Here is a 12,217-nt window from a genome sequence, read left to right on the forward strand (position 1 = left end):
GTGTTGGCCTTGGGAGCACTCACCTTGTTAAACGGATGGGTGTAAAAGATCCCATGGCACTATTTCGAAGAGGAGCTGGGGAATCCTGCCTGGTGTCCTGGCCAATATTTATCCCTCTACTAACGTCACTTGAAGAGACAGATTATCTGGTCATTTAGCTCATTGTGGGAGCTTGCTGTGCGCAAATTAGCTGCTGCGTTTCCCACATTACAACAGTGACTCCACTTCAAATTACTTCATTGGCTGTAAAATGCTTTGGGATGTCCTGAGGTCATGAAAGGTGCTATATAAATGCAACTTCTTTCCGTCCTTTCTTATCAGACAGCGTCAGGTGATCGTGTGAGGAAGGAATAGTTACTTCTTAATCTATCTAGTCATCCATTGGCTGACATCTTTCAGTATGTGTGAGGCCTTAACTCAGGATGTGTCACTGGGAAGGGGAGACAGTAGGGAGTGGGAGGTGGTGGGGAGAGAAAAGAGTGTCAGCTTAGCTCACTTGGAAACACGGTCACCTGGGTCAGAAGTCTTCCCTCCTATCAGGAGCTGCACGTGTAATCAAGATTACAGTGGAGTAAAGCTTCATAGGCTCTTGCCATGTATGAGAAGGAAGGATGGTGTTTTAGTAGTCGCTCATTAAGCGAGGAATATTGCCAAGGAGGAAGAACTCGGTGACTGAATGGTGCCAGCAAATCATTTAAAGCCCACCTGAGAAGCAGACAGAACTTAGTTGGGTGTCAGCCGTGGCTCAGCGGTAGCACTCTCGCCTCTGAGTCAGAAGGTCGTGGGTTCAAGCCCCACTCCAGAGACTTGAACCTAAAATTCAGGCAGGCTGGACTGTCCGAGGTGTCAACTGCTTCCTCGGGTGGAAGTAAAAGATCCCATGGCACTATTTGCAGAAGAGCATGGGAGTTCTTCCATTGCCCTGGCCAATATTTATCCCTCAACCAGCTCCTAAAACAGATGTTCTGGTCATTTATTTTATTGATGTTTATGGGCTCTGGGTGAGCGCAAATTAGCTGCTGCATTTCCTACACTTCAGAAGTACTTCATTAGCTGTAGAGTGCTTTGGAACGTCCTGAGGTCGCTTTGTTTACCAGCTCTCCTGAAGGAGAACACCTCTGAAAATGCAGGATTCCTTCAGTACCCCACTGTCGTGCAGTCTCGATAACAGTCAGCAGAGTTGCCTCTTTTCAGATGAGCCATTAATCCTAAGTCCTGACAACCCTCACAGGTGGATGAAAGCAAAGAATGCAAGATTGGTGTCCTCATCCTTGCAGATTGAATGGGCTGAAGGGTCGTCTACATCTAAAACCCATCTTGTCAAACCAAACCGCAATGGGAGTGAATCACAGGATATATTAAGCATAACCAATGTACCACTGAATAAATTAAACTGGAGGATGTTCAATGAGGACTTGCCAGAGCTCTGAAATCTGTTGAAGCTGCAGTTAATTTTTATTTTTAAGAATATTTATTAATATGCTTCTGGAAAGTCATTAGAACCCTTTGGTAAATAGAGAAGTCTAGACTTAAAAATATGTTTTTACCAAAGTTGCTCTTAAGATAATTACAGATGAGGGAGGCCATTCAGCCCATCTTAATTCATCCATCCAGAGAAATCCTATAGATGCTTCATTGTAGCATCCGATTGATTCTTGAGTGTTTCTGGAATTTTTGCCTCCACCATTATCTGGGAGTCTATTCCAAGCGTTGACCACTTTGTGTGACGAAGAACTTCCTGATATTAGTCCTCAATTTGCCTTTTACTAGTTTGAGCCTCAGTCTTTGTGTAGCAATTTTGCTGGTTCCTAGTAGGCTCCCTGTTTGTTTATACACGGGACATGAGCTTTTATCTCCGCTGAAGCAGAACCAGTTATGGGTTGGGTTCACAACGGTCAAACCGGTTTAGCTGAATGGAACTCATTACAGGAGATTTCCTCCGCTGGATAATATCTCCGCTCACTAATGGTAAACAGGGTATTGGTTGGGAGCGTGGTGTGCGAGGGAGCTGGATTAATATCAGTAGAGATAGCCAGTGACACAGGGTGCTAGGAGGAGGGGTAACTGAGTGACAATGTGATGGAATAAAGCCACATAATTTAATTTTGATTTGATTTAATTTAATTTCAATTAATTAAAGGGTAAGTCATGACAGGGGAGCCCGGCCCCGTGGTATGCTCCTCCTGCGCTATGTGAGAACTCGGGGACACTTCTTGTGTCCCTGACAACCATGTGTGCAGGAAGTGTGTCCAGCTGCAGCTACTGGCAGACTGCATTGCGGCGCTGGAGCTGCGACTGGATACAAACTGGACCATTCGCGATGCTGAGGACGTCGTGGATATCATGTTTAAGCAGTTGGTCACACCGCAGGCAAAAGTTGGACAGGCAGAAAGGGAAGGGGTGACCAACAGACCGAGTAGTAGGCGCAGGCAGGTAGTGCAGGAGTCCCCTGTGGACATCCCCCTCTCAAACAGATATACCACTTTGAGGGGGATGGCTTATCAGAGGAAGGTAGCAGCAGCCAACTTCCTGGCACCAGGGGTGGCTCTGCTGCACAGGACGGGAGGAAAAAGAGGGGTAGAGCTATAGTAATAGGGGATTCTATTGTAAGGGGAATAGACAGGCGTTTCTGCGGCCGCAAATGAGACTCCAGGATGGTGTGTTGCCTCCCTGGTGCAAGGGTCAAGGATGTCTCGGCGGCTGCAGAACATCTTGGAAGGGGAGGGTGAACAGCCAGTTGTCGCGGTGCATATAGGTACCAACGATATAGGTAAAAAAACGGGATGAGGTCCTAAAAGCTGAATATAAGGAGTTAGGAGGTAAATTAAAAAATAGGACCTCAAAGGTAGCAATCTCAGGATTGCTACCAGTGCCACGTGCTAGTCAGAGTAGAAATAGGAGGATATTTCAGATGAATACGTGGCTAGAGGAATGGTGCAAGGGGGAGGGATTCAAATTCCTGGGACATTGGAACCGGTTCTGGGGGAGGTGGTACCAGTACAAACCGGACGGTTTGCATCTGGGCAGGGCCGGGACCGATGTCCTAGGGGGAGTGTTTGCTAGTGCTGTGGGGGAGGGTTTAAACTAAAATGGCAGGGGGTTGGGAACCTGAGCAGGGAGACAGAGGAAAGGGAAACGAGGATAAAAGCAAAATATAGGAAGGAGAAAAACAAAAGTGGCAGTCAGAGAAATCAACGGTTTAAATCAAACATGGCCACAGTAAATAATAATTCTAATAGGTCTAAGAGCGTTAGAAAAACGAGCCTGAAGGCTTTGTGTCTTAATGCGAGGAACATTCGTAATAAGGTGGATGAATTAACTGCGCAAATAGAGGTAAATATAGAAACATAGAAGATAGGAGCAGGAGTAGGCCCTTCGAGCCTGCTCCACCATTCAATGAGATCATGGCTGATCATCCAAATTCAGTACCCTGTCCCTGCCTTCTCCCCATATCCCTTGATCCCTTTAGCCTTAAGCAATATATCCAACTCTTTTTTTTGAATATATTTAATGAACTGGCCTCCACCACCCTCTGTGGCAGAGAATTCCACAGGTTCATCACTCTCTGGGTGAAGAAATTCCTCCTCATTTCAGTCCTAAATGGCTTACCCCTTATCCTTAGACTATGACCCCTGGTTCTGGACTCCCCGGCCATCATAAACATCCTTCCTGCACCTAGTCTGTCCAGGCCTGACAGAATTTTATAAGTTTCGATGGGATCCCCTCAATCTTCTAAACTCCAGTGAGTATAAGCCCAATCGACACAATCTCTCCTCATATGTCATTCCTGCCATCCCAGGTATCAGCCTGGTGAATCTTCGCTGCACTCCTTCCATGGCAAAAACGTCCTTCCTCAGGTAAGGCGACCAAAACTGCACACAATACTCAAGGTGTGGTCTCACCAAGGCCCTGTACAACTGTAGCAAGACATCCTTGTTCCTGTACTCGAACCCTCTTGCTACGAAGGCCAACATACCATTTGCCTTCTTAACCGCCTGCTGCACCTGCGTGCTTACCTTCAGCGACTGGTGCACAAGAACACCCAGGTCTCTTTGCACTTCCCCTTCTCCCAATCTATTGCCATTCAAATAATAATCTGCCTTCCTGTTTTTGCCACCAAAGTGGATAACCTCACATTTATCCACATTATAGTGCATTTGCCATGTTTCTGCCCAATCACCCAATCTGTCCAAATCGTACTGGAGTTTCACGACATCCTCCTCACAGCTTACCCTCCCACCCAGCTTTGTGTCGTCTGCAAATTTGGAGATATTACATCCAATTCCCTCGTCCAGCTCATTAATATATATTGTGAATAGCTGGGGTCCTAGGACCGATCCTTGCGGTACCCCACTAGTCAATACCTGCCACTCGGAAAATGACCGATTTTCCGAGTGGCAGGTAATGACTAGTGGGGTACCGCAAGGATCGGGATTACGGAAACATGGCTCCAGGGTGGCCAAGGCTGGGAACTCAACATCCAGGGGTATTCAATATTCAGGAAAGATAGGCAAAAAGGAAAGGGAGGTGGGGTAGCATTGCTGGTTAAAGAGGGGATTAACACAATTGTAAGGAAGGATATTGGCTCTGATGATGTGGAATCAGTATGGGTAGAACTGAGAAATACCAAGGGGCAGAAAACGTTAGTGGGAGTGGTATATAAATACTGTGGCTACAAGAGCAGGCCAGAGGCTGGGAATTCTGTGGCGAGTGTCTCACCTCATGACTCCCCAAAGCCTTTCCACCATCTACAAGGCACAAGTCAGGAGTGTGATGGAATACTCTCCACTTGGCTGGATGAGTGCAGCTCCAACAACACTCAAGAAGCTCGACACCATTCAGGATAAAGCAGCCCGCTTGATTGGCACTCCATCCACCACCTTCAACATTCACTCCCTCCACCACCGGCGCACTGTGGCTGCAGTGTGTATACCATCTATAAGATGCACTGCAGCAACTCGCCAAAGCTCCTTCAAAAGCACCTTCCAAATCTGCGACCTCTACCACTTAGAAGGACAAGGGCAGCAGACGCATGGGAACATCACCACCTACAAGTTCTCCTCCAAGTCACACACCATCCTGACTTGGACCTGTATCGCCGTTCCTTCACTGTCGCTGGGCCAAAATCCTGGAACTCCCTTCCTAACAGCATTGTGGGTGTACGTACACCATATGGACTGCAGCGGTTCAAGAAGGTGGCTCACCACCATCTTCTCGAGGGCAATTGGGGATGGGCACTAAATGCAGGCCTAGCCAGCGACGCCCACATCCCATCAATGAATTTAAAAAAAATATATAGACCTCCAAACAATAATGCGGAGGTTGGGGATGGCATTAAAAGGGAAATTAGAGAAGCGTGCAATAAGGGAACAGCAGTCATCATGGGTGACTTTAATCTACATATAGATTGGGCTAACCAAATTAGTAACAATACTGTGGAGGAGGAATTCCTGGAGTGCTTACGGGATGGTTTCCTGGACCAATATGTTGAACCAACCAGAGATCATGCCATCTTAGACTGGGTATTATGTAATGAGAAAGGATTAATTAGCAATCTTGTTGTACGAGGCCCCTTGGGTCGGAGCGATCATAATATGATAGAATTCTTCATTAAGATGGAGAATGAAGTAGTTGACTCAGAGACTAGGGTCCTGAATTTAAATAAAGGAAGCTACGATGGTATGAGGCGTGAGTTGGGTAGGATTGATTGGGGAATGTCACTCAAAGGGTTGACGGTGGATAGGCAATGGCAAACATTCAAAGACCGCATGGATGAACTACAGAATTTGTTCATCCCAGTTTGGCATAAAAATAAAACAAAAAAGGTGACTCAACCGTGGCTAACAAGGGAAATTAGGGATAGCATAAGATCCAAGGAGAGGACATATAAATTGGCCAGAAAAAGCAGTAAACCTGAGGATTGGGAGCAGTTTAGGATTCAACAAAGGAGGACAAAGGGATTAATTAAGAAGGGGAAAATAGAATGAGAGTAAGCTTGCAGGGAACATAAAAACTGATTGTAAAAGCTTTTATAGATATGTGAAGAGAAAAAGATTGGTGAAGTCAAGCGTAGGTCCCTTGCAGTCAGAATCAGGGGAATTTATAATGGGGAACAAAGAAATGGCAGACCAATTAAATACATACGTCTGTCTTCACAAAGGAGGACACAAATAACCTCCCAGAGATGTCGGGGAACATAGGGTCTGATGAAAGGGAGGAACTGAAAGAAATCAGTATTTGTAGGGAAATGGTGTTAAGGAAATTGATGGGATTGAAGGCCGATAAATCCCCAGGGCCTGATAATCTACATCCTAGGGTACTTAAGGAAGTGGCCCTAGAAATAGTAGATGCATTGCTGATCATCTTCCAACATTCGATGGAATCTGGAACAGTACCCATGGATTGGAGGGTAGCTAATGTTACCCCACTATTCAAAAAAGGTGGTAGAGAGAAAACGGGGCCTGACATCGGTAGTGGGGAAAATGCTAGAGTCCATTATAAAAGATGTAATAGCAGAGCACTTGGAAAACAGTGACCGGATCGGACAAAGTCAACATGAATTTACAAAGGGTAAATCGTGCTTGACTAATCTATTGGAATTTTTTGAGGATGTAACTGGTAAAATAGATAAGGGAGAACCAGTGGATGTGGTGTATTTGGACTTTCAGAAGGCTTTCGATAAGGTCCCGCATAAGAGATTAGCGTGTAAAGTTAAGGCACATGGGATTGGGGGCAAGGTATTGACTTGGATAGAGAACTGGTTGGCAGACAGAAAGCAAAGAGTTGGAATAAACGGGTCTTTTTCCGAGTGGCAGGCAGTGACTAGTGGGGTACCGCAGGGATCGGTCCTTGGACCCCAGCTATTCACAATATATATTAATGAGCTAGACAAGGGAACTAGATGTAATATCTCCAAGTTTGCAGACGACACAAAGCTGGGTGGGCGTGTGTGCTGTGAGGAGGATGCCGAGAAACTCCAGGATGATTTGGACAGGTTGGGTGATTGGGCAGAAGCATGGCAGATGCGATATAACGTGGATAAATGCGAGGTTATCCACTTTGGTGGCAAAAACAGGAAGGCAGATTATTATCTGAATGGCAATAGATTGGGAGAAGGGGAAGTGCAACGAGACCTGGGTGTCCTTGTGCACCAGCCGCTGAAGGTAAGCATGCAGATGCAGCAGGTGGTGAAGAAAGCAAATGGTATGTTGGCCTTCGTAGCGAGAGGGTTTGAGTACAGGAACAAGGATATCTTGCTGCAGTTGTACAGGGCCTTGGTGAGACCACATCTTGAGTATTGTGTGCAGTTTTGGTTGCCTTATCTGAGGAAGGATGTTCTTGCCATGGAGGGAGTTCAGCGAAGATTCACCAGACTGATACCAGGGATGGCAGGAATGACGTATGAGGAGAGATTGGGTCGATTGGGCTTATACTCGCTGGAGTTTAGAAGAATGAGAGGGGATCTCATTGAAACTTATAAAATTCTGACAGGACTGGACAGACTAGATGCAGGAAGGATGTTCCTGATGGTCGGGGAGTCCAGAACCAGGGGTCACAGTCTAAAGATAAGGGGTAAGCCATTTAGGACAGAAATGAGGAGGAATTTCTTCACCCAGAGAGTGGTGAACCTGTGGAATTCTCTACCACAAAAGGCAGTAGAGGCCAATTCATTAAATATATTCAAGAAGGAGTTGGATATATTTCTTAAGGCTAAAGGGATCAAGGGGTATGGGGAGAAAGCAGGGACAGGGTACTGAGTTTGGATGATCAGCCATGATCTCATTGAATGGCGGAGCAGGCTCAAGGGGCCAAATGGCCTACTCCTGCTCCTATCTTCTATGTTTCTATGTAATTTTTTTAATGCCCCATGTACCTGGGTTTGCTAGCAGCAACGTCCAGAAAATGAATCTTTAAATTCCTGAAGACTCCCGGACAATCCAATAGTGGAGTATGTTACTGGACTGGTAATCCAAAGGCCTGGACTGATGATCCAGAGACATGAGTTCAAATCTCGCCACGGCAGCTGGGGAATTTAAATTCAGTTAATTAAATAATCTGGAATTTAAAAAAGCTCGTTTCAGTAATGGTGACCATGAAACGGTCGTAAGATGGCTGTAAAAACCCATCTGGTTCACTAATCTCCTTTTGGGAAGGAAATCTGCCATCCTTACCGGGCCTGGCCTATATGTGACTCCAGACCCAGAGCAATGTGGTTGACTCTTAACTGCCCTCTGAAATGGTAGCTCACCACCACCTTCTCGAGGGCAATTAGGAATGGGCAATAAATGCTGGCCTTGCCAGTGATGCCCACATCCCGTGAACGAATTTAAAAATAAAAAATAAAAAATAAAATAAAAAAAATCCTGGAGGGTTGGCAAACCCTTTCTTTAGACATGTGGTCCAGGTACGGGTTGAGGACAGGTATGACATGAAACGCTCGCGGATTGTGTCAACGAGGTGATGTCTTGCACAAGGTTTTGCCCGGGAGGATAATCAAGCAGGCAGATAACAGCGGTTCCACTGTAATATTCACTTTGTCGTCCGATTTTTAAATAAAAAAAATAACTTTTTTCTTTCTTTCCTTCTCTCAAGGGCGCATGCCTCTCCTCACCCTCCATCACCCACGAGGGAAGGTTGGACGGAACTGCAGATGTCGCCTGGACCATCAACGCCTCTCCACGTTCAGTCCACAGGAGACGTGCTTGCTGTGGGGTGAGACAGACAACACTCTTGCTCTCGTTCTCGCTTTGGGAGTCCAATCGGGTGTTCCAAGTTTAGGGAATCCAGTGCTGTATGGAAATAGGGGTGGAGGGCGGGAGAGAAAGAGTGCTTGTGTATATGTTTCTGCCGTTTAACAGTAGTTGTCCCTATTTTTACTTGCAAAAATAGGGGTGTAGTTCTCAAGTCGACCTTGGGGAACACCTGCATCAACCTGGCCGACCGGCAAAATCCTTCCAAGTATTGAAGCCTAGGCTTGATGAGAAAGGGAAATAACACCAGCCCCTTGGATGTCCTTTGATAATAGCTATATAGTGACCTGTTTTGGTATTGGACTAATTTATTAATCTATCTATTTAATATATTAATTAATCTGTCCACTTCTGGTCAACTTTTTCTATTTATAAATTCTTATATCCACATTTATTGTAAAAATTACCCAAGTAATTGCATCCTCCTATAGTGCAGCACCTCCACTGGTGGGAGGGTATAATTCTAGCATGACATGTTTACATAGCCCATTCCCATTATAAATGTTGACATACTTTTTATATTCCCATTATAAATACATAAGGACAGGATGTATGGAGACTGAATTCCATCTGCATAGCTTTAACCTAATTGTCTCCCACCCCTAAATCTACCTTGCCTGAAGATGAGACTTAGTCTTGACACCCGTGTGCATTGCCATGGGAGGTCGACTACTTTATTGTTAAAAAAATATTGCGAGGTACGTGTGTTTCCTGTCCAAACGCCTTGCCACCTGTTGTCATGAATTTTGGTCACACTTGCTATTGTAACTTGCCATGTCAATATTTCCCATCAATTTTTCTATGTCAATAATCACAAAGTAGTTGTAGGATCTCACCACTTTGTGGCTTTGTGGAGTGAGTTTCTGAAGTCTGTCACATAGAAACATAGAAGATAGGAGCAGGAGTAGGCCATTCGGCCCCTCGAGCCTGTTCCGCCATTTAATGAGATCATGGCTGATCATCCAAATTCAGTACCCTGTCCCTGCTTTCTCCCCATAGCCCTTGATCTCTTTAGCCTTAAGAAATATATCCAACTCCTTCTTGAATATATTTAATGAATTGGCCTCAACGGCCTTCTGTGGTAGAGAATTCCACAGGTTCACAACTCTCTGGGTGAAGAAATTCCTCCTCATCTCAGTCCTAAATGGCTTATCCCTTTTCCTTAGACTGTGACCCCTGGTTCTGGACTCTCCGCCATCGGGAACATCCTTCCTGCATCTAGTTTGTCTAGTCCTGTTAGAATTTTATAAGTTTCAATGAGATCCCCTCTCATTCTTCTAAACTCTAGCGAATACAAGCCCAAACGACGCAATCTCTCTCCATACGTCATTCCTGCCATCCCAGGTATCAGTCTGGTGAATCTTCGTTGCACTCCCTCCATGGCAAGAACATCCTTCCTCGGATAAGGCGACCAAAACTGCACACAATACTCAAGATGTGGTCTCACCAAGGCCCTGTACAACTGCAGCAAGACATCCTTGCTCCTGTACTCGAATCCTCTCGCTATGAAGGCCAACCATACATTTGCCGCCTTAACCGACAATAATGTCTCCCTTTAACTCCACTCATTTCCTCCAAATCAAAGGTGTTGCTATGGATACCCGCATGGGTCCTAGCTATGCCTGCCTTTTCGTGGGATATGTGGAACAATATTTGTCCCAGTCCTACTCGGGTCCCCTCCCTCACCTCTTTTTCCGATACATTGATGACTGTATCGGTGCCGTTTCCTGCTCTCGCCCCGAACTAGACAATTTCATTCACTTTGCCTCCAGTTTCCACCCTTCCCTCACCTTCACATGGTCCATCTCTGACTCTTTCCTTCCCTTCCTCGACGTCTCCATCTCTGGGGATAGGTTATCGACCAATATTCACTACAAGCCCACTGACTCCCACAGCTACCTGGGCTACACTTCCTCCCACCCTGCCTCCTGTAAGGACTCTATTCCTTTCTCTGTCTCCGCCGTATCTGCTCCGATGATGCCACCTTCCACACCAGTGCTTCAGACATGTCTTCCTTTTTCCGCAACCGAGGATTCCCCTCTACCGTGGTTGACACGGCCCTCGACCGTGTCCGTTCTATCTCCTGCACTTCTGCCCTCACCCCTGCCCCTCCCTCCCGGAACCACGATAGGGTTCCCCTTGTCCTCACCTTTCACCCCCACCAGCCTCCACATTCAACGGATCATCCTCCGCCATTTCCGCTACCACCAAACGCATCTTCCCCTCCCCTCCCCTTTCAGCATTCCATAGGGACCGCTCCCTCCGAGACACCCTAGTCCTGCACTCTATCACCCCCAACAGCCCTTCCCCTTCGCCTGGCACCTTCCCGTGCAAGCGCAGGAGATGTAACACCTGCCCCTATACCTCCCCCCTTCCAACTGTCCAGGGCCCCAAACACCCCTTCCAGGTGAAACAGCGATTTGCTAGTACTTCTTGCAATCTAGTATACTGTATTCGCTGCTCACGATGCGGTCTCCTCTACATTGGGGAGACCAAATGCAGATTGGGTGACCGCTTTGCGGAACACCTCCGTTCAGTCCGTAAGGGTGACCCCGAGCTTCTGGTCGCCTGTCATTTTAATTCACCGCTCCATTCCCACTCGGACCTCACCGTCCTTGGCCTCTTGCATTGTTCCACGGAAGCTCAACATAAACTCGAGGAACAGCAAATCATCTTCCGATTAGGCACTTTGCAGCCTTCCGGACTCAATATCGAGTTCAACAATTTCAGATCATAACCTCGGCCCCTATTACTTTTTTACCTTTTTTTCCACCCCTTTGTTTTGGGTCCTCCTTCCCCCCCCCCCCCCTTTTTTTTCCCTCTCTCCCACCTGGCAGCTGTCTCTTATCCTGCCAGTACACTTCACACCTAATCGCAGCTGTCTTTTGTCTCCACTGGCCTATTACCATCTCGTCTGGTTTTGAATACCTTTTAATGTCTCTCTTACTTCTTTTGTTCGATCGCAGCCCTGCCTTCGATCTATTTTATTTCCTTTCCAGTTTTGAAGAAGGGTTCGACCCGAAATGTCAACTCAGATTTCTCTCCACGGAGGTTGCCTGACCGGCTGAGTTTTTCCAGCATTTTCTGTTGTTGTGTCTCCCAACTTTATTGGCATCTTGTTTATTTTTTAAGAACAGCTTGAACTGGCCATGGGCAATTTAGTAAGCTTAAAAATTACTCTTAATTTATACCTATATTATATACTAACATTTTTGGAGTTAATTTGTCTTGCAATGTTGGCTGTCTATCAGATGGTTAGTTGACACAAAACATCTCCCTTTGTGCTATGAATTAGTTCTGTGGGTTTCCCGTGCGACCTCCCGCCTCCCCACTGTCTGCACCTCCAGTTTTCCCGAGAGCCCTGGTTCTTGCTGGCCAAGAGTCTGTAGACAGCAGTGGCGCTTGTCCAACTGGCCATTCTCATGTATGGACCTTGGCTGTGCAGTATCTCCAAGCCTGCTTCTGTC

At 46.3% G+C, this 12,217-nt stretch overlaps 1 protein-coding gene across 4 annotated transcripts in view; it reads left to right on the top strand.

Moving 5' to 3' along the window:
- The window catches only part of setd2 (SET domain containing 2, histone lysine methyltransferase), a 108,198-nt gene that overhangs the window by 16,194 nt on the left and 79,787 nt on the right, over positions 1–12,217 (top strand). For all 4 annotated transcript variants that reach the window (XM_085992558.1, XM_085992559.1, XM_085992560.1 and 1 more), the window contains exon 2: positions 8,593–8,712. In XM_085992558.1, coding sequence (XP_085848684.1) covers positions 8,593–8,712 — 120 coding nt within the window. The remainder of the gene's footprint in view (positions 1–8,592; positions 8,713–12,217) is intronic.

The sequence above is a fragment of the Somniosus microcephalus genome, chromosome 7 (assembly GCF_052327205.1).
Source record: "Somniosus microcephalus isolate GS21.2 chromosome 7, FLI_Smic_1.0, whole genome shotgun sequence".
Classification (NCBI taxonomy): domain Eukaryota; kingdom Metazoa; phylum Chordata; class Chondrichthyes; order Squaliformes; family Somniosidae; genus Somniosus; species Somniosus microcephalus.